At 38.8% G+C, this 23993-nt stretch overlaps 2 protein-coding genes across 3 annotated transcripts; one reads left to right on the forward strand and one right to left on the reverse strand.

Annotated features, from left to right (window-relative positions):
- Positions 1 to 1025: 1025 nt before the first annotated feature.
- prpf18 (PRP18 pre-mRNA processing factor 18 homolog (yeast)) lies at positions 1026 to 8818 on the reverse strand. 2 transcript variants are annotated; one of them, XM_036585506.1, is made up of 11 exons: positions 8648 to 8818; positions 6467 to 6544; positions 6111 to 6137; positions 5213 to 5317; positions 3058 to 3171; positions 2818 to 2964; positions 2488 to 2556; positions 2216 to 2356; positions 2062 to 2133; positions 1292 to 1447; positions 1026 to 1196 (listed from the first exon to the last, which is right to left on the reverse strand). In XM_036585506.1, the coding sequence occupies exons 1-11, from the start codon at positions 8711 to 8713 to the stop codon at positions 1116 to 1118; spliced, it is 1056 nt and encodes a 351-aa protein (XP_036441399.1). In that variant the 5' UTR covers positions 8714 to 8818; the 3' UTR covers positions 1026 to 1115. The 2 variants fall into 2 exon arrangements, with proteins under 2 accessions (XP_036441399.1, XP_036441400.1); XM_036585507.1 differs by lacking the exon at positions 6111 to 6137 and having other exon boundaries at positions 1052 to 1196.
- A 1358-nt stretch (positions 8819 to 10176) lies between these two features.
- Positions 10177 to 22631, forward strand: bend7 (BEN domain containing 7). Its single transcript, XM_036585191.1, has 10 exons — positions 10177 to 10407; positions 11322 to 11396; positions 11724 to 11999; positions 13603 to 13734; positions 15324 to 15622; positions 16535 to 16760; positions 19540 to 19653; positions 19775 to 19831; positions 21695 to 21745; positions 21834 to 22631. Exons 1-10 carry the CDS (start codon positions 10344 to 10346, stop codon positions 21881 to 21883), a joined length of 1344 nt encoding a protein of 447 aa, XP_036441084.1. The 5' UTR covers positions 10177 to 10343; the 3' UTR covers positions 21884 to 22631.
- Positions 22632 to 23993: the final 1362 nt, after the last annotated feature.

Here is a 23993-nt window from a genome sequence, read left to right on the forward strand (position 1 = left end):
CACAGGAAGACTGTGACTTGGCACTTCCTGTCCCATTGTGGGAAAATTGCTCAGGAATGACAGAAATTTCAAAGAATCCAGTCTTTAGAGCAAGCGTGTGAATGAGTCAGCAGAGGTCAGGGGTTCTTAAGGGCTTTCATCCATAACTGGACTGTATCGCATTTCTCTGTGCTAACTCTTCAACTCCACTGAAGCTACACTATTCTGAAAAGGTGAACTGGATATGCAGTACTGCAAAAAGTCAAAGGCACTCCTTACATTTATGTTCCAGTCAAACAGCCATTTAGCACAAATTATTCATTTTTAGCATCACAAAAAGCAGAAAACAGAAGAAAATTACACATAACCCTCAAAAACTTTATTTTTTTGCCTTTACTGTGCCTTTTTTTCCAAGATGCTTGCTTTCAGTTTTTCAAAGAAATCAGCAGGGATATATTTTTTCTCCACTGAACTCCACAGTTCAGTCTTAAGAGTTGGTTGCATTTTGTTGCTTCTCTCGAGCCAAGTACTCCCAAACACACTCCAGTACATTGTTCTGAGAACACCAGCAGCTCAATTGATTTGCAAATGTTCTTTTTTCAGATCTGAAGCAAGAGTGGATTTCCTCTCAAAGATAAAAGCTTTAAGTACTGTTTATCTGATGATGTACGAGCGTGGTGGTCTACCAGGTCTTGGTTGTTATGAGTCCAATTTTTTTGTATATCTCTAAAAAGAATTCATTCAGTTTTGGAAACACCCCCCTCCCCCTTCTTATTTTCCTTTGACTTTTACTCTTCTTTATACAAGTGGATCATCTTACATGTAATCTCCTCAGTAATATCCCCTGAAAAATCAATAATTTATCATTTAAGGCTGTCCCGACCATCTGAAAATTAAAATCATAAAGGCTGGTCTCTGACTTTTGTACAGTAGTATTTGTAAAACTATGTACTGAATAGACACAAACCCACAGTCCAAAATGTTCAAGTTGTGGGTCCAGTTAACACTTCATATTCTGCTAAGAAAAATCCAGACCAGTACAGGTGTTCTTATTTAAAAGTTTTTATTTTGACTTTAATACTGTAATATTTACAACAGATATGTTATTTACAAAATGAAGAGGTACGGGGGGATAGTTAGAGGGCGTTGTATTCTACACATTTTGAAGGGTCTGTGGGGAAATGTTTTTGACAGATCGTCATTAACCTCTTCAGACCCTGTAGACGGGGAGAAAGAGAGAGGGAAACATGTCAACATGACATACTTACACCATCAAAACACACACTTAGACACCAATCCATTAAGTACTAACCTGAATGTACTTTCTCTGGGTTTCATCGTTGAGAACGTGAGCAACATGTTTGGAGAAGATCTTCTCTCGACCAGTACGAGCGTGAATGCCCACCATGGTTACACCGATAGGCCATGGAGCATTCCCTATCGCCATCTGCAGGTATGCGTCGTTTGCCTGTCCGCAAAGAATACACACAATTAAATTCTACTTTATCTGAATATACTCAAATGCTATCATTAAGACTCATCATAAAGATCATTAAGAATTGGCGAACTGGAATTACAGCATGCCTTAAAACAATTCAACAGTTTGTGTGTTGGAAACTGTTCACGGGGTTCAGGATTTTCAATTTAGCCAGATAATGTAAGCCTAAATACAAGCCTGTCAAATTGGAAAAGAGCTGAGGGACATTCCTATTGGACAGTGCTCATCTTTGGGCTTAAGTTATTTGGCTAAATGAGAAATCCTGCTATGAAATACCCCGAGGTTTGTTTAATGTGTGTCATTCAGACAACAACAGATCATGAGTAATAAAATAAAAGGGCTTGTAGTTGCAGCTGTTTAGCAGTAACAGTCACATATAACCCTTCTTGCTACTAAAGTGTTCAATTATCATGTTTTGTGTAAGGCATGTTATTTGAGCAAATAATACAGAATAAATAAGTGAGCTTTACTGGTTTCAGAATTTTCTTCACCTGCATCAGGAACAACTGCTTTGTCCCATACAAAGTACTTCCTTAAGGACTATTTGAGATTAATCCAATTCTCACAAACAATACCACACCTACCTTTACATATTCTCTCTCCAGCATAAACTTGATGATGTCAGTGATGGACTCTTTAATGTCTGCAGGCAAGTTCTAAAAAACAAGAGGGACAAAATTAAGCCCAGTGAACTCCATCTCTCTTAATCTTAGAGGACAGAACATAAAAATTACGTACCTTCTTGCGTAGTTTTCTGAAGAGAGGCTTGAGGTAAGATTCTGTCTGTTTTTGTGTGGCACTGGCCAACTTTCCCTGCACACTGCGCTTCACATGATCTTCTCTGCCATTTAGGTCCTTGGCCCACACACCCAGTAAGAACTGCACACACAAACAAAAACAAACTCAACATCCAGCTGTATAATTTATATCTAACAAACTTTCATTACAGCCCAGAAATGTGCTGGTACACATATTCATGTGTCCTCAGCCACTCACGCAGTATACCATACCCGCAGCACTTTGTCTATGATGTCCATATCCCTTACGTCATCTCCAGTGCCCAAAGACGCCCCAAGAGCCTGCAAGAGTTAAAACGAGATAAAATGTAAGTGACATCAAAATCTAACAATGTATCAAAATATATGAAAATAAATCAAAATTAAAAACAAGGCAAGATACCAGATGATGTTCAAAACTGATACTGGAATGCAGTTTTATACTGAAATGTAACTGCTAATTTTCAGGAGTTACACCACAGCACCACCTGCTGGTTTCCATCTTACGTTGACACTCAACCATCCAGTTCACCATGTTAAAAATCACTTCACTGCTGTGTTTACCTCAAGCTCCTCGATGGTGGTGTTTTCTTCATGCACTTTCAGATCATGCTGTGTGTCCAGATCTCCTGCCTCCTGACCACCCACAATCTCATTCAGGTACTGCTGATCAATCTTATCCATAGCAGCCTTCAAATCATTCCTCAAGCCCTACACACAAAAACAGTCAGTCAGTCTTAAGACATTCAATTTAATACTAACAGCATCTCTTAAGGAGCTGTTTAAGTTAAAAGGTGATCTTGCCTTGTTCACTTCTGGTGCAAGGATCTCAATCTTTCGAAGTCTCTGGAAGGCGTCATAATCGGTCTCTCCAAATAGACGGATCGGCTCCCCACGCTCCCTCAGACGCCGAATTACCTGCACACAGCCAAAGGTTATACAGGACCAACAAATAATTTAGCCAAAGAGCAGTGGATGGAAACAGTTTGTGAGTGTTATCTTATGTTGCAAGACTCAAAAAAGAGGGAAGTAGACAAAATAGCTTTTATTTATGGACAGTGAACATTCATTTGTAAAATCTACTTCATACATATTTTCTGCAAACTCTATTAGATATGCACTCATGTTAATTTATTTTACTTTATTATCAGATAGATAATAATTGTAATAACAAAACACATACTGGGGTGTACAAAACAGTAACACCACATGAAACATGCATAGGCCATTTCATTTGGTATATACAGCATATAGATACACTTAGGTTCTGACTATAGCTCATCTGTTGCTGCACAATTTGTATCAGGTGATGATAGACTGGAAGGGAAAATTCTTGACCGAAACAAACTTAGGACACAACCAAAAAACAAACTAAAAAAAATGGGTTCTATAGGTGTTTACAGTAATAACTTTCAAAACAAAAGGTAAAAAGTTTATTACCAAAAGCTGAGTCAAAGCCTTTACACAACGAACATGATTTATTTGTGCAATTTATTTGGATGACAGTAAATTAATTTGAACAATCACAGTCGCCTCTGCTGATGGCATGACGACAACCAAGATCCAGCAAACAGAACTTTTCCACAACGACAGAAAGATCAGAATCCCCAAAAGCAGCTTAAACTGAGCTACAAACATTAAGCTAAATATGGAAAAACTTCAGCTTCTGGTTTCAGCTTCTGAATTAAGTGATGAAGCTCTTTACGCTTTTCCAAAATGGACAGTAGCCATTTGTCCTTTCTGCTGAGAGCAAAAGACTGGGTCTTATTTGCTATGTTTAGTTTGGAGCTGCACCTCTAAAATCTGCTCAAACTCAGCTTAGATCCCAGTTCTGAGTGAAAGGCCTCAAAGTTTTAGCTCTTGAAATGCGGTGGAGAAACTCTCCGTTCTCCTTTCACTTTTCCAAAGTGGAAAGTATCCTGCACAATGTCACAGTTTGCCCGTTTCATGAGGAGCAAAGGACCTTTTTCAATATAGTTGAATCTCGCTGTTGTCGGAAGCAAACCTCATATCTCCAAAATGGTAACTTTACAGGAGAAGGAGAAAACCTACTTTACTTTTAATGTAAGTCAATGGAATCAGACCTTTTTCCAAGCAATTTTGGGTGGTTTATTTTGGTTCATTCATCATGAAATTTATGTACAATGTAAAGGCCAACAGGTATTTTCAAATTATGTCAAAAACTGAAAAAGCGACAGCAGCGATACATTCTGCCAATATATGTTTTTTGATAGATATTCTGCCTATTTTTTTGTTGTCTGAATATTTCATGTTTTTGTATTGTATTTTCACATTGCATTCAGTGTGCAAAGGCCTTGTACTATTTTTGCGATTTCCATTAAAGAATTTAAACAGTAAATGTTAAAAAGCATGTCCTGTGCTGAACAAAGCTGCAGTGGACCAGGTTTTACCGTTGATTTGCTGCTACTCCTTTTGAACATGTCTCATTTTCATCATAATTCAGACTATTTATTTAGGGTTAGATTCTGACACTTAATTGTAGATTTTTTGCTTTTTTTGGCCTTCTTTCTCTATAGTGCCACTTCAGACCATTTTCACTGGCCAAAACCTTGTTCCATCCCTAGTATCAAGTCATCCTCTAACACTTCATCAGTGGTCGGTTTCTGAGCACAGAATACTGTTGGCTGGATATATTTAGTGAGTGGACAATTCTCCACTACAACTTTTGGTCCACCACCCAAAAAATATCTGGTCAGCAGTGACTCTGTGGCGGTCCATTTCTATTGATGAATGAGTAGAGGGGTTGTAAATAAACTGCGCTACAAACAGCTACAGTGAGTGACTGCAAAACCTACAGAGTGCGCCTATATGGTAAGGGTACCTGATAAAATGGCCAATAAGTATGAGCATTTTATATCCTGCTTCCCTTATTTTGCACACACCTGCAATTCACAATACACAGAGCAGGCTAAGAGAAGACAGCGATGATTGTACTTACTTCCTGTCGAGACAAAGTCATTGGTAACTTCTCCTCTGTGAGCTCCAATTCTAACACAGGGTTGGATGCAGTGGACGGGGTGACCTCCTCCTCCTTCTTATCCATCTTTGGATGTAGAACAGAATAAGGTTGGACAAATGACTAATATGTACAGTAACTTCTTTTCATGCTATTGTCACAGTACAGATTACAATTAAAACCTCATGATGTTGGGCATCTCAGAAGACGCAACAACAGCAACTGGTCCTTGTTGACAAGAGCAGCTATGGTAAAAGATGCTGGCTAGTTAGCCTTTTGTATGACCATGCATACTGACACAAAAACCATCTTATTTTGAAAACATGAACAGTGCTCATCACAATGCTGAGGATTTGACAAAGGAAAAGGAAACACACTTTGTATCAAAACATTAACAAAGCAGTGGCATATCTGCAGTAATATGTATATACATGTCAGCCACACTGTGATGCTGTGGCTTGTATAAAGTATGCTATTGGCCTATTGCTAATGGATTACATACGGCTGACATACCATGCATGTCCTCAGCACATGCACCGCTGACTCAAAACGTAATAATTTAAACAAAATGAATGACACAAACCAGACAGCAGTCTTATCTTCCGTACATGTGGACAGGTAACTTTGCTCAAGAACGCTCTGAAATACAGATGTCCTTATTCCAATACACTACTCAAAACAGCAAATGCAGTTGACGTTTTCAAGAGAGTGCTGCCATCGGTTTGTGTGACACTGAAAGCAAAGTTAACTAAATAAAGCAAACATGAACAAAATTAAACAAAGCCTACTCTTTCTTCATGCTCAAGTCCAAAAATGACATTAGAGTGGAGGCATGCATTCTGTCGCATACAGAAGCAGCCACTGCCTGTCTGCACCCTACCTGAGTCACAGGCTGTTCATGAGCAACCTGCACACTCACACACAGGACACAAAGAGAGCGGGAAAAGGAAGATGAGCTCAGACACGCAGGAGACACTCATGTAGATAAAGAGAAAAGTGTTCAAAAGAGAAAGGGGAAAACATGCTGCATGATAGAGGAAGAGCTGTAAAGGGGAAAAATGTGAGTGAACACAGAGTAGTTAAGTGAACACAGTCAAATCATTATAGTCTGTGTGCACAGGTCAGGACGTCCAGCCACACTATGAGCCAGAGATGGACTTCACATCTAATTCATCATTATTGGTGATTATCTGGGAGAGTTTAGTAAGACAGCAGTAATGTTAAGTATTAACTAACCTTGTATCCACATCTTTTGTAGTAGTCTTCTTCCTCCTTTCGGGCAAGCTCAGCTCGCTTGAAGTACTTCTTTGAATCCTGGAAATGTCATGACAGTTAATGTTACTACATGACCTGTTAGATAAGCTGGAGCTTGTTGATATGCCTTGCTAGTAGAACACATCTTTATGAAGCTACTATTTTGTGTTTTCCCTCTCAGTAGAGACCCAAAGCGAAAGGCCTTAAAACACAGACCAACCAACACTTACACAGTAATATTTTCCCAAGCCATAGACTTAAACATCTACAGCTGTACATATGTGTATTTTATAAGTGTACACTCCTACTGCACATCTTTTGTATCTTTTTGTATTTTCTGTACATTATTTTGTGTATTTAAAATATTTTACTGGACATCCGCACAACTACCAAGAAAGGTACTTAGCAAATTACAGAAATTCTGATTTTGCTTATACTAGAATGGCCAGCTCGTGGTGTCTGTCTGTTTAGTACCGATAGCCTGGCAAGTATAAAGACGATGAGTGTTTTATGAGCACAGACATATATACGTAGGCGCCGCATCTACCACTGAATAGCGCGTCAACGTCGCCGCCATATTGGTCCGGTCAATTTGTCATAACTCTCAGAAGATTGATCTGGAAAAAGATGCCTAAATCGTGTGTAATTTATGGCTGTACAAACTGTTGCACAATTCAAACCAGATCTTGGGGAATTACCTTTCACAAGTAAGACTGTACAGTTGTTTTTGGTTGTTTTGGCCATTAAAATATTAGGTTGACAGCTAACCATTTGGTCACCTGAGTCAGTCTATTAATAGCTAGCGTTAGCAGTAACGCTAGGTATGAAAGCTAAGACTTTATATTATAAACTAAACTGCTCATAATCGAGATTTTCACTTATATTGTTTTTGTAATCCAAACTAATTTTTAAGACAAGCTTTTCGTGTCTGCTGAGCGACTTAGCTTACGTTTAAATCTGACTGCGGTTAGCTGGCTAGCTACGCTAACTCTTCTCACACTTAAGATTTCCCAAACTTGTTAGCTTTAAGGGAATGTTTGTTTCCGCTAGCGAGTCAATTAGTTAGCACTTATAATGCACTAGCTAATTATTTGTTTTAGTATTTCATAGTGACTGAGCTGTGTTCTGACCTGGAGCGCAAGAAAACCTAAAATGATGGGGACACAGACAGAAAAATTAAGCTGAAATTGGCTTCGTATTCGCCAGCTTCTTATTCACATTTTCCGTTCCACCTTAAATGGCACTCCAGTTACATTCTGGCCCCGGCACACTATCAAAGTGACTGCTGCATGATTTAAGGTGGAACGAAAAGTCGAATAAGAAGCCAGTCTCGTTCCACAAGTATTAACCAAGGAAAACAGACCGAGTTCATATCTTGATAAACGTGAGTTTTTACAATTCCCTATGACAATTAATTATTTCCCCAACATTCAGTTCCTAAAGCTGATACACGTTCCTCTCTTCAGCGATTATAACTATCGAGATTCGGAGTAAATGGAGACAAAACTTTTTTGTATTCCACGTAGATCATAAACCTTTGAATATAAAAACGAGTCACTGAAATCGGTTGAGAAATGTAAACGTTATATGCTTTAAGGAAGTTGAACCCATCTCATTAAGAACCCTTACAGAGGTGAAGTGGGTGTTTAAGCTAAAGCAGGAAAAGCACGAAATGTACGGGACAGTGTGCTTCCAGGACCAGAGCTGGAACATACTGATATAGTCCACTCTCCTTCGGCGAGCTTGCTGGCCACAAGTTAACCTAGCTATTTAGCGTTAGCGTCCGCAGAAGGTAACTGCTGCACCATTTAAGGCGGAACGGAAAATTTCGAACAGAAGCTGACTTTTCTAAACGCATATTCGTGGTTTCTTTCTCTGTTGTCTGAGTAACGTTAAACGTGAATGGTCTTCTGAGAACGGCAAGTCCGCCTCGATCCGAACTGCAGCACATTAGATCAGGTTACAGTACTTTTCTACCTTCCAGGTAACGTTACCCGTATCGCCTTCTGCTGTACTCGGTGCTACAGTGGTATACGAGGTTTGGTATCATCAACACGGCGATTAAAGTTCTACAGTAACGGGCTCCTGTTAGAGCGCGGATTGGAGCGCAGCCGCCGTTCAGGCTAACATGAGGAGGACACTTCAGTCTTCTCTGGCACTCACATCCACAAGTTCTTTCTCTTCTATCAGTTTTCTCTTCCTCGCGATCTCCGCTTTCAGAATATCCATCGCTGTTATTCTCCAATTTACAACGGTTAAACACACGAAATCCTCTCCGACGCTGTAAACAGACCCCCTCAACCAGCAGGAAGTTGTTGCTGGAAAGTTCCGCTCAGATGTCTTCTTTTTAGGCGTAAAGCGTGGCTGTAGCGCCCTCTGCTGGGCGGTTGGCTAAAACTGCTATGTGTCTAAGCACCAAGGAATATGGACCTGATTTCCTCGTTTCCTGCTATTATATTCTATCAATTAAACAAGTATGTTTTTAAAAGGTCAGTGCTCTCATATAATGTCAAGAGGATCGTCAAACTAAAGCTCTTAATATGTTAATACGATTTCTTTATCTTGCACCTTGTTCATGGAGGAACGTAATTTCGCTCCACTGTGTACTTGTACATAGATGGAATGATAATGAAAGCCTCTTGACTTTACTTATTTTCCACTATGTACCTCTTACAGTGAACCAAAACATGACCAACAGACAGAACCGTTTTGTTTTTGAAGCAGTGCACAACATACATAGCTTATAGCACTATATACATTGAAGTGCACATAGATTAAGAAAACAAAACAAAAAAATGTTAGGAGTTGAAATAGTTTGCATTCAAGTAAAGATGTTAAAAAAGAGAAAACGATAATTAAGATAACTTTACTTTTGTGGATGTTAAAGTATAAGAAAAATATAAGACAACTGATCAGAAAAGACGTCTTCCCTTCCTTTATAGTGTAAAAGAATATATATTATATAGTCCATGGTTTGAGCCGCAGAGCGCACTGTCGCCCTCTAGTGGTTCAATCTGTAATTCCATGCGAAAAAGTATTACGTCACATGGCACAAACTAATTTAAAACAGGCTGCCTGACTGATGATCTGTCTGGTGTTAGTAGCTTAACTCGTCCCGGCCACGCTGATAGAAAATAGCTGGAAAAACAGTTCCACAAGTTAGACTGAAGTTAGATTAGCTGTCAGTTCTGTTTTGGTTTGACTTGTTCTGAAGACTTCCTGTCTCACAGGTGGAGTGTACTCTTCTTCACAGCGCATGTATTAAAATCGCTGCTATTTTTTTACGTTTTCCACTAAGACAGTGTATCACTCCTGCTGTTCCCACTGTTGCCCTAAGTAACCCAGTTGTAAAATGAGCTGCTCTGAGGTAATCGATATGTGAGAGTTCATGTGACTCAGAGTCTGACTTAAGAGAAAGTTTATCGCAGTAACAAGTGAGTTAAGTGACGCTTCCAGCCTCCTGCGCTTCTGTCCGCCAGCGTCCGTCTGGACATTCATATTTGAGCCCCACAAAATATTAGCTACCATCAGGTGGCGCAAAGGACTAGATGTGACGATTTTTTTTAAAGAATTAACTGATTTATTTATTTACATCACAAACGAGCGGCCCTGAATGGACGCCAGCGCGTCCTCCGCGATGCCCCGGGCATACACGCCTTTCTAACGGGCTGCGCGAGGCGAGGTCCGGAGCTGCGGTCAGACAGGAGGGAGAGGAAAAGCTCTGGCTGCTCGAGGACTGAAGGCGTGATGAGTTTATACTGATTAAAGAGACGGACCGCGCTCTGGTCCCTGCAGGGCTGCTGCTGCTGCTGAGCAGGGCGACTCCAGCACAGTCTGCTCTCTCTCTCTCTCCGGTAAAATGGAGTTTGGAGAGAGGAGACGGAGCAGGAAATCACAGAGCTTTAAACTGATCAGTGAACAAGGTAAGGCGTTTTATAAGCCCCGCAGGGGCTCAGTCTGTCTGCCAGCCAGCCAGCATCAAGCAGACAATAGGAGAGAGAGAGAGAGAGAGAGAGACGAAGCTGAAGTCAGCTTCTTGTTCGAATTATCCCGTTCCACCTTAAATGGCGCCAGAACGAGAAAATATGAATAGGAAACCAACTTCAGCTTCGTGAGAGATTTACACATGCAACTGCGTGGTTAGTGACCCCATATTCCTCCTCCCCCCCATTACAGCATAAAAACACGTCTGAAGTGTTGTAGTCTGCTGCGCGCGCTCGTCTCGCCTCCGTCGTCTCGTTTACATTCTAACCAGCCGAAGCGTCTTTAGCTGGAAAGCCACGTTTAGTTCGCTCAAATCGATGAATAGCTGCAAACACGCCGCTGTGTCTGCATTACTGAGGTTATGTGACTCTCCGGATGATGCCGTTTTAATCTCGCCGTCGTGCTCACACGGCTGTCTACAGGTGCGCGCGAGTGAACGAGTCGTTCTTTAGAATCGGTTCTTTTCAATGAATCAGTGGAACCGAGTTCCACATGAATGGAGCTTTTTGTTTCGATGTTTGTGTCCTACGTAGTATGAATTGACGTCTGTTAAAATTAGTGGTTTTATATGTAGAGTAGGTGATAATAAAGTTGATTTGGCTTGTGAATCAATGAATCGTTGAATTAATTGAAACGGACAGTTCGAAAGAGTCGGTTCAATAAACTGACTCGAACTTGTGACGTCGCGGCTGTAAACGACCAGTTAAGCGTCTGTAAGATGTTAAAAAAGCCATTAGTGTTCACACATTATTTTTTCTCTAAATAAGCAGGCTCACCAGGTCTGGACGTTTAACGTAGTCTTTGCTAAACCTTTTTACTGAAAGTTGTTATATTTAATATTTTTTTCTCACAGACTATGGACCCGTTTTTGACAGTCCAGAGCACAACGATACAGACAGTGAACCACAGGACACCTCTGAGAATGAAGGTACTGATAACCTGTAATTTAATTCTGCTTTGTTGGTGATGGTGGCTGCATTGCTGCTGTTCTACTTCAAGCTTTAAATTTTATCACAAAAACAAAATAAATCATACACACACACACACACACACACACACACACACACACAAAACAATAGCACCTAACAATCTTTAGTTCCCATAGATGTACTAGTTCCGCTGCAGGCAGGTATGGAACTCAGCACTGACTTTCTTTTTTGTACTTCTACTCTTTTAGGTACTTTTAGCTCTATGTGAGTAATTACTTCATAGAGCTGTCTGCACAGCTCTGCAGTGTTAATCCTGTCTCTTTCAGCCTGGCTAGGTGAGGAGGGGATGGAAATTAAGAGGCAGATCACAGGCATGATGCGGCTGTTGAATGACAAGGCAGGGCGAGCGTATCAGCGAGTGGAGAGAGAGGGTGAAGCCATCAAAGAGGAACCTCAGGAAGAGGCTCTGAGCTTTGTTTTACCTCAGAACCAAACTCTTGAAGAGCCCCAGCACTACTGGAGCACCGGAGCCCCTATGTCCCACAGCCAGTACGACACGCGCTCCAAAACCCAGAAGATGCTTAACAACTCCAAAAGCAAAAGTGAGTCTCAGTTGTCTGGTAGAGGAAGATGTTTCTGTTGTATTGTGATCCTACTTAATTTGACCGTGTTCTTCATCTATCTCTCTTGTAGAATTACCAGTATACAGGAAATTACCATACATTAATGTAGGTCTCCCATGTATAATTACACACCTGGATACATGTTTTTTTCTTGTTCTTGTATATTTTTTTCCATTGTCCGTTTATAATGTTTGTGTTTTATTTGTGTTATCTTTTTCCAACTTCTTTTTATACCTTGGGAAAAACATGCTCTTTTTCTGTTCTGACAGGTTGTTTGAGTAGCTGCTACAAAATAACCAAGTTTGAAGTAGCAGCATTCCTTATCACTTCTATACAGAGTGCAGAATAGCCACTAGTGTTTGGGGATCCCATGTTCACTGGCTACTCCAGCGTTGGCTGGCTTCTAATTTAACCGATGCTTCAGTGCAACAAAATGTTTGGTTTAGCAGTTCTTCTTTTGGAAATGGCCTTTTCTAGTTTGGTAATGTGGTCGTCCACACATTCTTCACATTCAGATCTTACGCATCTCCTGTCTTTGGTTTAAGAAATGAGTAATACTTCAGTCTTTCCACAGATCTCTTGAGAAATTGGGTATGTTTTTCAGATTTCCAAACGTGCTATGGCATATTGTAAAGTTTTTTGGAGGTATCCCAGGCACAGTTACAATAGCTAGGCTGTGAAGGACCAACTGGATGAATTTCCTATTGCACCACCCTGAGGCAGAGCAGTGCTCAATCTCTAGTTAGTTAAGAATACCAAAGACAAAAGCTTGAAGCAGCTAAACAATGACATTTCAATGAATTTGCATTTGACTGCCTAGTTTTCCCTGATAGCATGACATCATGTGTTTATTTTCAGTAAGACATTCAGGGGATCCAGCAGGTTCATTAAGGGGTCCTGGACCCCACAGGACCCCCTGTATTTTGCACCTTGCGTCTACATGAATGGGTAGCCTAAACTTTTGTAGGCTGAATGTGTGGTCATATTTATGTAACATTAGACACACACACACACACACACACACACACACACACACACCATCTAAACCGTTTATCCTTTTGGGTTATGTAACATTACAACCATGCTGAATTTAAAACAGGCTATTTTTTGCACCTAATTGGACTGGTAAGTGAACTTACATTTGGAACTTAACAGTATTTACATAGTGTATCAAAGTTTTTCATCAAAAAAGGAAGGACGGTTCAGTTTCCTTGTTACATGTCCTTTAGCACTAGTGATATTACTGTATAAGACGAAGGGAGGAGATGCATTTTACATCCAGCAAGACACATGCCAGAGGCAAAGGAACTACTCCCAAATATGACAATTGAGAGGGAGAAAGAGAAAGAGAGAGGGATCTTATGCCTGGCACTGCAGCTGCTCAGCTCAAAAACATTGTCTGGGCTGTCTAGACTGTCTTAGATAATGAAACATAAACACACTGTCTCTGTCTTTCTCACACACCACACACACACACACAAACAAGTAAGGAACTCATTGTCTAGTGGCCATAGTACTCGTGAGAGTTTGACCTCATCACAAGTGTGTGTGCTGACGATAGTGTGTCTTTATCCTGTTTCAGACTTGGCTCGGCCCCCTGTGCCCACAGCCATGCCAAACGAATCCAGTTGCTGCATGTGCAACTGCAAGAGCACCCTGCAGGCCATTCTGCTGGAGTTACGCACAATGAGAAAACTGATGCAGACTCAGCGAGGTAGAACATGACCCTCCACCCGCCAAACACACATACACTCTCAATGCACAAGACACGAAGCCTTATTCGTACATCACAGGCCAAAAAAATGGAAGAAATCAGTGAGTTATAAACATATTTGACAAGTCGTTTCGCCAACAGTCAAAATGTCATATTGAACCAAAGATGTTTTTCCAAAATATTCCATTGTTTGCAGTGATGTAGTCTTTCGCTAAATTTAAGTATAGCCCTCTACAAAATAAATATAAGTATAGACCTTCCTTACATTGCACAGTTCTTAATTCCTTGCACACTCCTAATTTAGCCTTTGGGAGCCTTGGAATGTGAGAATCACATGAATCACACGATGATGCAGTGCAGCTCTGTTGGAGCAAAACAAATAACGAATCAGTTAGGTGTCTGCTGCTGTGGACATGCGCTAGCATTCAAAGGTTTTACACCTTAAAAGTTTGGGATCACTGTTTTCAATAAAATAATACCAGAAATGTTGCATATATATAAACTTAATATATTAACTATAATAACTACTTTACAACTTCACAGATTTTAACTAGTGAAAAAGAAGAATTTAGATGTGCCCAAAATGATGAACACAGTAGGGTTTCTCAGCCACTGGGACACAGACAACAAGAACTCTTTGGTGGTCCTTAATCATATACAGAGTGGTTCTTCGAATCTCGGTAACGGCACTTTAAATAATAATAATCAGTGAAAAATAATTGACCCAATAATGAGAAAAAAAAAATTCAAACAGTAAACAATATTAACACAGCTTCGTCAATTTTTGGCCTTTCTGCCTCCCGCCCTCTTCCACTCACAAGTGGCTGGTATAAAAAATGGGCTGCATTCAGCTTAATTGGCCACCATTCTGCTTGATCACAGGTAAAAAATAAATCGAATTGTATAATATTTTATGTTCCGTGTTACAAGCTGCATTACATTGCTCTGCTGAAAATTTACAACTACAACAGCCTAATATCAACAATGCATTCAAACAGAAACAAATGCAGAAAAGTAACATTTGAAATAAGATTAGAAAACAGAGAAAAATAGGTCACTGCTTTGTTCACCTCAGTCAGCATCCAATAAGTGAACAAATGTTTTTACCTTACTTTCATTTGCTTCCAAAAATTAGAATGAATAGTTAAGATTGGTTGCTGGGTCAGTATTGTTTTTAGGATGTTATTTATTTATTACATTATTAATTTGGTTTCTGTAATTGGATTTAAATGGACAATCTGATCTGTAAGCTGTTGTCTTAAATTGGCTCTGTCACCGCATGAGAAATAAAAGATAATTTTGCTGTAGATGATTTCATTATGACTGAGAAAGCTGTAAAACAGCTCAGAATAAATTTATACCGAACTCAACATGCAGAATGCCCCATTTTTTAAATGTAGTTATCATCTTAGGCAGATAATTTATTAAGAAATTACCATAAATGAATAAATAAATAACATTATTGTTTGTGCAGTTACTTTTTGGAGCAAAATATTGAATAATACATCTTGAACTACCTTCTGGTGTCTAGTCTATGGTATTTCAGTCTACACAATTGTAGATCCAAACAACTGTTTTCTCACCCTCAGGGAACCATGAGAAACAGTGCACTGTGGGAAACACCTGCTCCACTTATTCCTCCCTTCCCAGGAAGAGGCCACGTAAGAGGAGGGCAGTCCTTAGAGTGACATCTTTAACTCCACCCACAAAAACTACCACGCCCATGTACCTGCCCCATGTGGCTGAATCCCTTGACGAGACTTGTCAAAAAGAAAAACCATCGAGTGAGATGGCCATGCCTTCATCTCCTACTATACCTAACACATCTTTCCCTAACCCCAAACCATCAGCCCAGTATAGTCTGAACAGAGGACAAAACTGCACAGAGGTATAGAAATGTGTGTGTGTGTGTGTACATAACATGGTTAATATGTGTGTGTATGTATTTATGTATGTGTGTGTTTTTTTAATACATTTAAATTATTCTATGGCAAATAAATTAAGTTATCGGCAATAGTAGTAACTAAGTTAGTAGTGCTTCTAAATCTTTGGCCTGTAATGTAGTTCTACTTTTGATGTGTAAAAATGTATCTCTTGCTGTCTTTCATGTTATTGTACCATAAAGTCTTAGGCAAAAACGTAGGCACCCTGGTTAAATTACATAATTTGTTGATAAATCTAATTGCACATTCTAATTACATGTCCTCTACAGGGAACCAATGTAAAATGGCATATTTATTCACATTTTCCATTTATTTGCTGAAAATAAAATATTGGAAAAAAAGTTGATAAATATCAGTTTTGCTTTCAAATTTGCAGAAGTGTGTTCCCTATTGAGAAACTTATTTCCCCTCAGAAAATCGACAAAACGTAGTTTTACCAGCTACACCCAAACATATGGGCATTTTTTTTTTGCAAAAATAGAGTTTTACAGAGTGTTTTAACTTGAATTAATAACAGAACACTTTGTGATGCTATGTAGATCCATCCTTTAAGAAGCTTACATAACAGGATTTCCATCATAAAGAAGAACTATTTAACCATGCATAGAACCATGTATGCATTGAAATGGTCATTTAAGTGTTCACAGTTCTATATCTAACCATTGCCTTTACTGAAGAATCGTTTTTAAGGGTGTAGGCATCTCTGTATCATGTATTGATTTTTTCACCATCTGTCTCTCTCAGTCAGAGGTGAAAGGCTGAGGATTATGATGTATTTGTATGGGTGTGAGTATTTGTTTTGGGACATGTGCGTTAGATTGAGGTTTATTAATATCTCAGCCGTCTGTCTCTCCCAGCCAGAGGTGCAGTTGGCAGAGGATTATGAGGTGTTCATCCCAAAGGCACAGTTGGACTCCATCCTGCTGAACTACACGCGCTCAGGCAGTCTGCTCTTCAGGAAGCTGGTGTGTGCCTTCTTCGATGACGCTACGCTGGCTAACTCCCTGCCCAATGGCAAGAGGAAGAGAGGCTTGAATGACCATAGGAAAGGACTTGACCAGAACATAGTGGGAGCCATCAAAGGTGAGTGGACATCAACTAACAAAATAGCTTTTATAAAGACAAGCTCAAAATTAAACAGTACATTGTAGTATATAATATAATTACGTCTGAAAATGACTTGGAGTACCATAACTGTGTATGACATGTTTCACTAACAAATGTGCTAAAGTGTTAAAACAGAGAGTCAATGGGGTAACTAGGATCTTATGGGCCCGAGTACAGAAACAATTGATGGCTTGCCTCATATGTAAATATATTATATATCAATTAATTAAAAAAATGACAGTATGTGTTGCTTGTTTATTCACTATTTTTGTCTCGAAAGGCTTGATGCTCCTTAAGCATGCCACGTCACCAATTAGCATATAGTGTTAAATGTTTATGTTAGACTGTCATATGGAATGAAGCATTATTTGCACTGGCAACAAATCAGTGAATGAGATATTGTGAGGTTGATTTCTTTGGCAAAGAAAGCATAATATGCTAAACATGCTATTAATAGTACACTTCATGACTACTTAGGCAGTCTGATTAGAGGTTGATTATTTGATGAATTCCACCGTCATCTGCAAAAGTACTTAAAGTTATTTTAATAGTTTTTTCACATGGATGTTTATCTCACTGGCTTATAATTCTTGACTGGTAATTGTCTTGTATGCACAGATTGTCTGTGCAGATTGTTTAAAGGCACTATTGTGGAAAATTGAAAAAAACATTACATGGTTAAATAATATGGAAACTAAGCTGCAAATACAGTCTGTTTTCAATTATTTTTTTTAGATGTCATGAAAAACAATTATTTCACATACAACCCTGTTTCCAAAAAAGTTGGGACACTGTAAATAAAACCATAATGCAAAGATATACAAATGATTTAAACCCCATATTTATTTAATAAATAGTACAAAGACAACATATCAGATGTTGAAACTGAGAAATTGTAATGTTCATTGAAAAATATAACCTCATTTTGAATTTGATGCCAGTAACACATTTCAAAAAAGTTGGGACAGGGGCATGTTTACCACTGGGTTGCATCGTCTCCTCTTTAAACAACACTGTAAGCGGGAACTGAGGAGACCAATTGCTGTAGTTTTAAAAGTGGAATGTTTTCCTTTACTTGCTTGATATAAGATTTCAGCTGCTCAAGGGTTCATGGTCTCCTTTGTTGTATTTTTCATTTCATAATGTGCTAAGCGTTTTTTTATTAGGTGACAGGTCTAGCCTGCAGGCAGGCCAGTTCAGCTTATGGACTCTTTTACTACGGAACCATACTGTTGTAATACCTGCAGAACTTGGTTTGGCATTGTCTTAATGAAATAAGCAAGGCCTTCCCTGAAAAAGATGGATGGCAGCATGTGTTGCTCCAAAGCCTATATATAATTCCGCATTAATGGTGTGTTCACTTATGTGCAAGTCAACCATGCCATGTACACTAATGCACCCCCACACCATCACGGATGCTGGCTTTTGAACTGTGCGCTGATAACAAGCCAGATCGTCTCTCTCCTCTTTAACCTGGAGGACGAAGCTTTCATTATTTCCAAAAAGAATCTCAAATTTTGATCTGTCAGACCACATGACACTTTTCCACTTTAACTCAGTCCATCTTTAATGAGCTTAAGCCCAGAGAAGGCAGCAGTGTTTTTGGATCCTGTTTAAATATGGTTTCTTCTTTGCATGGTAGACTTTTTAACATTTGTGGGTGCAGTGATGAACCGTTTTCACAGACACTGGTTTTCAGGAGTTTTTCTGAGCACATGCAGTGATTTTAATGCCATTTTTATTGCAGTGCTGCCTAAGGGCCTTGAAGATCATGGCCATCCAGAACTGGTTTTTGGTTTTTGCCCTTGTACCTTGCATACAGAGATTTTCTATAATTTACTGCAGATTATGAAAGTTCTTTGCTATTTTACATTGAGAAATGTTATTCTTGAATTGTTGCACTCTTTGCCCATGCAGTCTTTCAGAGTGGTGAACCAGTCCCGATCTACCCAATCATGTTACTGAACTGTTGCCAGGTGTTTCACCAGGTGTTGTTTTTTTCATTACACAACTTAACCAGTCTTTTGTTGCCCCTGCCCCAACGTTTTTGAAACCTGTTGCTGGTGTCAAATTCCAAATGGGCATATACTTTTCAAAAAACAATATAATTTCAGTTTTAACATTTACTATGTTCTCTTCATACTATTTTAAATTAAATGTAGAGTTTAAATGATATGCACATCATTGCATCATTGTTTCAGCATAGGCATCTTTTTAAGTGAGGAAAAATACAGGTCAGCCAGTCAGAACAGAGCTCATTTTCATATATCAATCTTCATGGCACAGTAACAAAAACATCCTGTTTTGAAGGAAAAAAAGAGGTTGGAAAATTGTCATGTAGAAAAGAATTGACTGTTGATACATAAGCGTACACAAAGTGAAAAAAGTACAACAAAAAAACACTTTTTTAAAACTGTAAGGAAAAAGAGAAAAGTGTGTCTTATTATAACAGAAATTATTAGAATTAATCAAAATGATTATTATTTGAATCATTAGGATTTGTTCCATATGGAGCCCCTACTAAATGTTTCTGCCACAATGGAAAGTTACAGTGAAAGTCATTTGTATGTTTTTCAGTTTCTCTGAAATTAAAACACTATATTGTGTGTTGTGCTGTCTCAAGATGTTTAAGATGTTAAAATAATTGCATTCAAAATGGATAAATTATATGGACCTGTAGATACCCTCAAGATGACAGCTTTATTTAGTTTGATAGTTAAATACGAATGTTACAGCTGTTTGTGTCTGAATGCAGTGTTCACCGAAAAGTACTGCACTGCTAACAGAATTGAGAAGCTTCCTGGTCCACGAGACTGGGTCCAGATCCTCCAAGACCAGATCAAACTGGCTCGGCGACGCTTAAAAAGAGGTCAGTGGAAATGTACCATGTGTGTGGTACAAGTACTAACTGAGTACTTTAAAGCAAAGTAACTAGTGAATGTTTATAACAGTGTATTTACAATTACTGGTGTGTGTATATGGTTGTACAGCAGAGACAAGTACAGACTGTGATGAGATCCTCAACAGGACACGTACAGATACAACAGGTACAGAAGCACACAGACAGTATCCCTCTAATTAAGAGCACTTTGGTTTCTTCAGTTAGCCTCAGCCCACACTGTTTAAATCACTAACTGCTCCCTTATTTTAAAGGAACACAATAGAACATGCATATTAAAAAATGGTGCTGAGAACAGCATGCGAGGTGAAGACTTTGACCTCTGGCCACATTTGGGACAAAATTTCTGTACAATTCAATGTTTGAAATGTAAATAAAAGCATTTAGAGTGGTTTGATGAAAAAAGTAGTATTCTAGAGAAACTTGCTGACTCAGATTTTCTTTACAAAGTTGGTGATAGATACCAGGGGTGGCAATGTCTGTAATGCAAATAGAGGCATTTTATTTGCTATCCAACTTGACCAGTAAACATGTGCCTTTTGATTTGTATATGTAATGTTAGTAATGGTAAAATGGTGGTAAATCTGAAAAAATAAATTTTATCTAAGGACTGTTTAAAGCTCAAAACGATTGTAAAACAATTTCTCATGCATCAGGCAACATGTTTATAGCCATTTCATGTAATAGCTTTCTATAAGGTTTTCAAGACATTGAACTGGTTCCTATTACCACCACACCAGAATGGTGCATTTCCCATCAAACCACTTTAAATGACTTTATCTTAAAAAGTGCAGAAATTTTGAAAAAAGTTTCCTTTCAAGGTTTATGCACTGTCATTTTCACCTGCCCTGCGATGGACTGGCGACCTGTCCAGGGTGTTTCCTGCCTTCCACCCAATGACTGCTGGGATAAGCAGATTACAAAGTGTGTGTGTGTGTGTGTGTGTGTGTGTGTGTGTGTGATTGTCACCTTTATTTACCTAAATTGCACATTCTAATTACATGTCCTCTAATATGTCCTCTACAGGGAACAAATAAAAAAAAATATTAAAAATGTAATATATTCAGTTAGTATTAGTGCTCCTTAGTAATGTTCTGTCATGTCCCAACAACCTTTACAATGTTTTCAAGTGTTTGATGGTCCATCAGTCAACTTGGCCCTCATAAAGGCTTATGTAAGATTGTCAGCTAATGAACTTAAGGCTCTTCAAAGTTTTTCGGTTCTTGTCTTCTCTATATTTACCATCCAGTGTCAATGGCACATAATATACATGGAGCACACAAACACGGAAATAAAAATGCTTTATGTCATGTTGATGTTTAAGATTTTAACATAATTACAATCAAAATAGTTATGCATGCAAACGGATCAGTTATATGGCCCTCTAGGTGCCGTTACTATCACGGTTTTGTTCAGTTTGATGGATTTCTACAACTGTCACAGCTGTTTGTGTCTGAATGCACTCTTCCCAACTGTCCAACAATCTTAACATTAGATTGACAAATTATAGAGTCTGCCTATCAGCTAAGGGAGCAGGCAGATAAGTTAAACAATGATTACAGTGAGGTGAAAATGATAATATGAGAAAAAAGACTGTTATAATCTTTAAGTTTTATTCCACCATTTTGTTTCAAACTTTCTGTATAATAACTTATAATAACAAGAGGGAGGAAATGAGAAAGGAGGAGTTAAGGATACATGGAGTTTTTAAGGGAAACAGTGCCATCTAGCTAAACCAGGATGTCCATTCTTATCTACAAAGGGCTGGAGTGGCTGCAGATTTTCATTCCAGAACAAGCTGGAGCACACCTGATTCTATTTGTCTGAACGGTCAGTGTCACTCTTCCAACAGTTGATCATGTGTGCTCCTGTTTTTTTTCGTTTTTTTTTTTTATTAAAAAACGTGCAGCCACGTCAGCAATTTATGGCTAAGATCGGACACCCCTGTTTCCTATCATTCCAAGGGTAAATTTATGGTCTTCTGATTTCTTTTTATGTCGTTTTATGCCAGAAGAATCGCAACTAACTCCTGAGAATGGGGAAAATGGGATGAGCTTAAATGGTAACGAAGCTATGTGTATTTTATTTGTCATATAGCTAGTGTATGAACAATATGTTCACATACATATATTCTTTCTCCTTTGCTGTAGGTGCTGATTATGTGCAAGAAAGGTGTCAAGCTGCTGAAGAAAATGCTTAAAATTCTTTCCTCAGCTTCAGAAAAAGTCCTTTTTTCCTCATGGAGTTAAAACAGTTCAGATTGTGCCATGAACCAGTAAGGTCTACAGTATCTTTGACTGTCTTGATGCAAGGGCTGGACAAATTAGATAGAAGAAGATGGTGATCAGTATGGACTGACTGAGCTTGCTCACCTAACAACAGAAACCTCCCTTACTCTCTGACTGCTCTATATACACTGTTGAAAAAAGTATTTTTATGTTTCATTACAGACACTTCCTATTATGTTTGGTGGTTTAAGACTTGTGTGAATGACATGGATTGTTGTTGTTTGATAGCTAAATATATGAAGTAATGTGTATTTGTACTTCTTTAACCTCATTCCAAGTGCTTCATAAAACAAAGTGGAGCTCTGATGTTGAGAAAATATGATTGTGTGCCTTTAATTCGTTCTGCCATACCAAGAGGGTCCTCTCCAACAGCATTCTGATGGACATTTACTCCAAAGTTTAACATAATATATTGTGCCATTTTCCACATAGGCAGTATTTAATGTTATTCTCCTTGCATTGTAATCAATGTATCAGTATTGTAACCGTATAAGTTGATTATAATATGTGCTAAAATTCTCCCTGTATAAGAGGATATGTCTGTGTCCCACGTCTAAGTCACATGGATTTTTACCTCACTCTCTAATGGTTCTTGACTGATTATTGTACTGTATGCACAGATTGTCTATGTTGATTGTTTAAACTAAAAACTCTACTAAACTAATCTTTCACAGCGTGTCTTATTATAGCTTACGTAAACGAAATTCCAAAAATGGGAATAAAAACAGACAGCAGTGATTTGCAAATCCTTTGTAACCTTATTCAACTGAAAACAGTGCAAAGACAATACATTTAATGTTTCAACTAATTAACTTTTTTTTTGTATATATACACATATTCTAAATTTGATGTCTGCAACATTTTCCAAAAAGAGGCATAGTTACCACTGTATTACATCATGATTCCTTTTAACAGCATTCAGTAATTGGTTGAGAACTGAGGACGCCAGTTGTTGTAGTTGTGAAAGTGGATTTTTTCCTAAGTGTTTGATGTAACACTTAAGCTGTTCAGCAGGCCGGGGTCTCGGTCTTTATTGCGCTTCATATTTCACCACACGTTTTCAATGGGAGACAGGTCTGCACTGCAGGCAGGCCAGCCTGGCACACGCACTACCTTAGTTCACTCAGTTATAACACATGCAAAATGTGGCTTGGCATTGCCTTGCTGAAAGAAGGAGAGACGTCCCTGAAAAAGACGTCATCTAGATGGCAGCATATGTTGTTCCAAAATGCATATGTGCCCCTCAGCATTAATGCTGGCTTCGCAGATGAGACGGGAAGTTACCCATGCCATGGCACCACCACACCCCCATACCATGACAGACACTGGCTTTTGTATTTTGCTCTGGTAACAATAAAGAAGTTCTATTTCCCTTTTTGACTTGGAGAAACACAACATGCGTTATTTACAAAAATACAGTTCGAAAGGTGGACTCATTAGACCACAGCACACATTTCCACTTTGCGTCAGTCCATCTCTACTGAACTTTAGCCAAGAGAAGTCAGCAGTGTTTCTGTATGTTGTTGGCATATGGCTTCTGCTTTGCTACATAGAGTCTTAACTTGCGTTAGTAGGTGCAGTGTCAAACTGTGTTCACTGAAGTATTCCCAAGCCAAAGTGGATACATTCATTACAATACCATCTTGTTTTTTACTGCAGTGCCATCTGAGGGCTTGATAGTTATAGGCATGCAACATTGGTTTTCAGCCTTGCCCTTTAGACTGATTTCTCCAGATTCTCTGAATCTTTTAATAATGTTATGGACTGTAGATTGTGAAATCTCTAAATTCCTTGCAATCAATCATGCTTTAAGAAACATTTTTGACTATTCACTGATGTTTTATACTCATTCATGATAGCCTGTTTGATCGTTCCACAAACTTCCCAATCTAACATTCCTCCTTTCCTAACTTTTTGGGAATGTGTTGTTGGCATCAATATTTGAAATAGCGTTTATTTACAAAAATCAATAAAGCTGATGAGGCAAAATATTTAATTTCTCTTCTTTGTTCTGTTTTTAAT

The sequence above is a fragment of the Colossoma macropomum genome, unplaced genomic scaffold (genome assembly GCF_904425465.1).
Source record: "Colossoma macropomum unplaced genomic scaffold, Colossoma_macropomum, whole genome shotgun sequence".
NCBI classification, from domain to species: domain Eukaryota; kingdom Metazoa; phylum Chordata; class Actinopteri; order Characiformes; family Serrasalmidae; genus Colossoma; species Colossoma macropomum.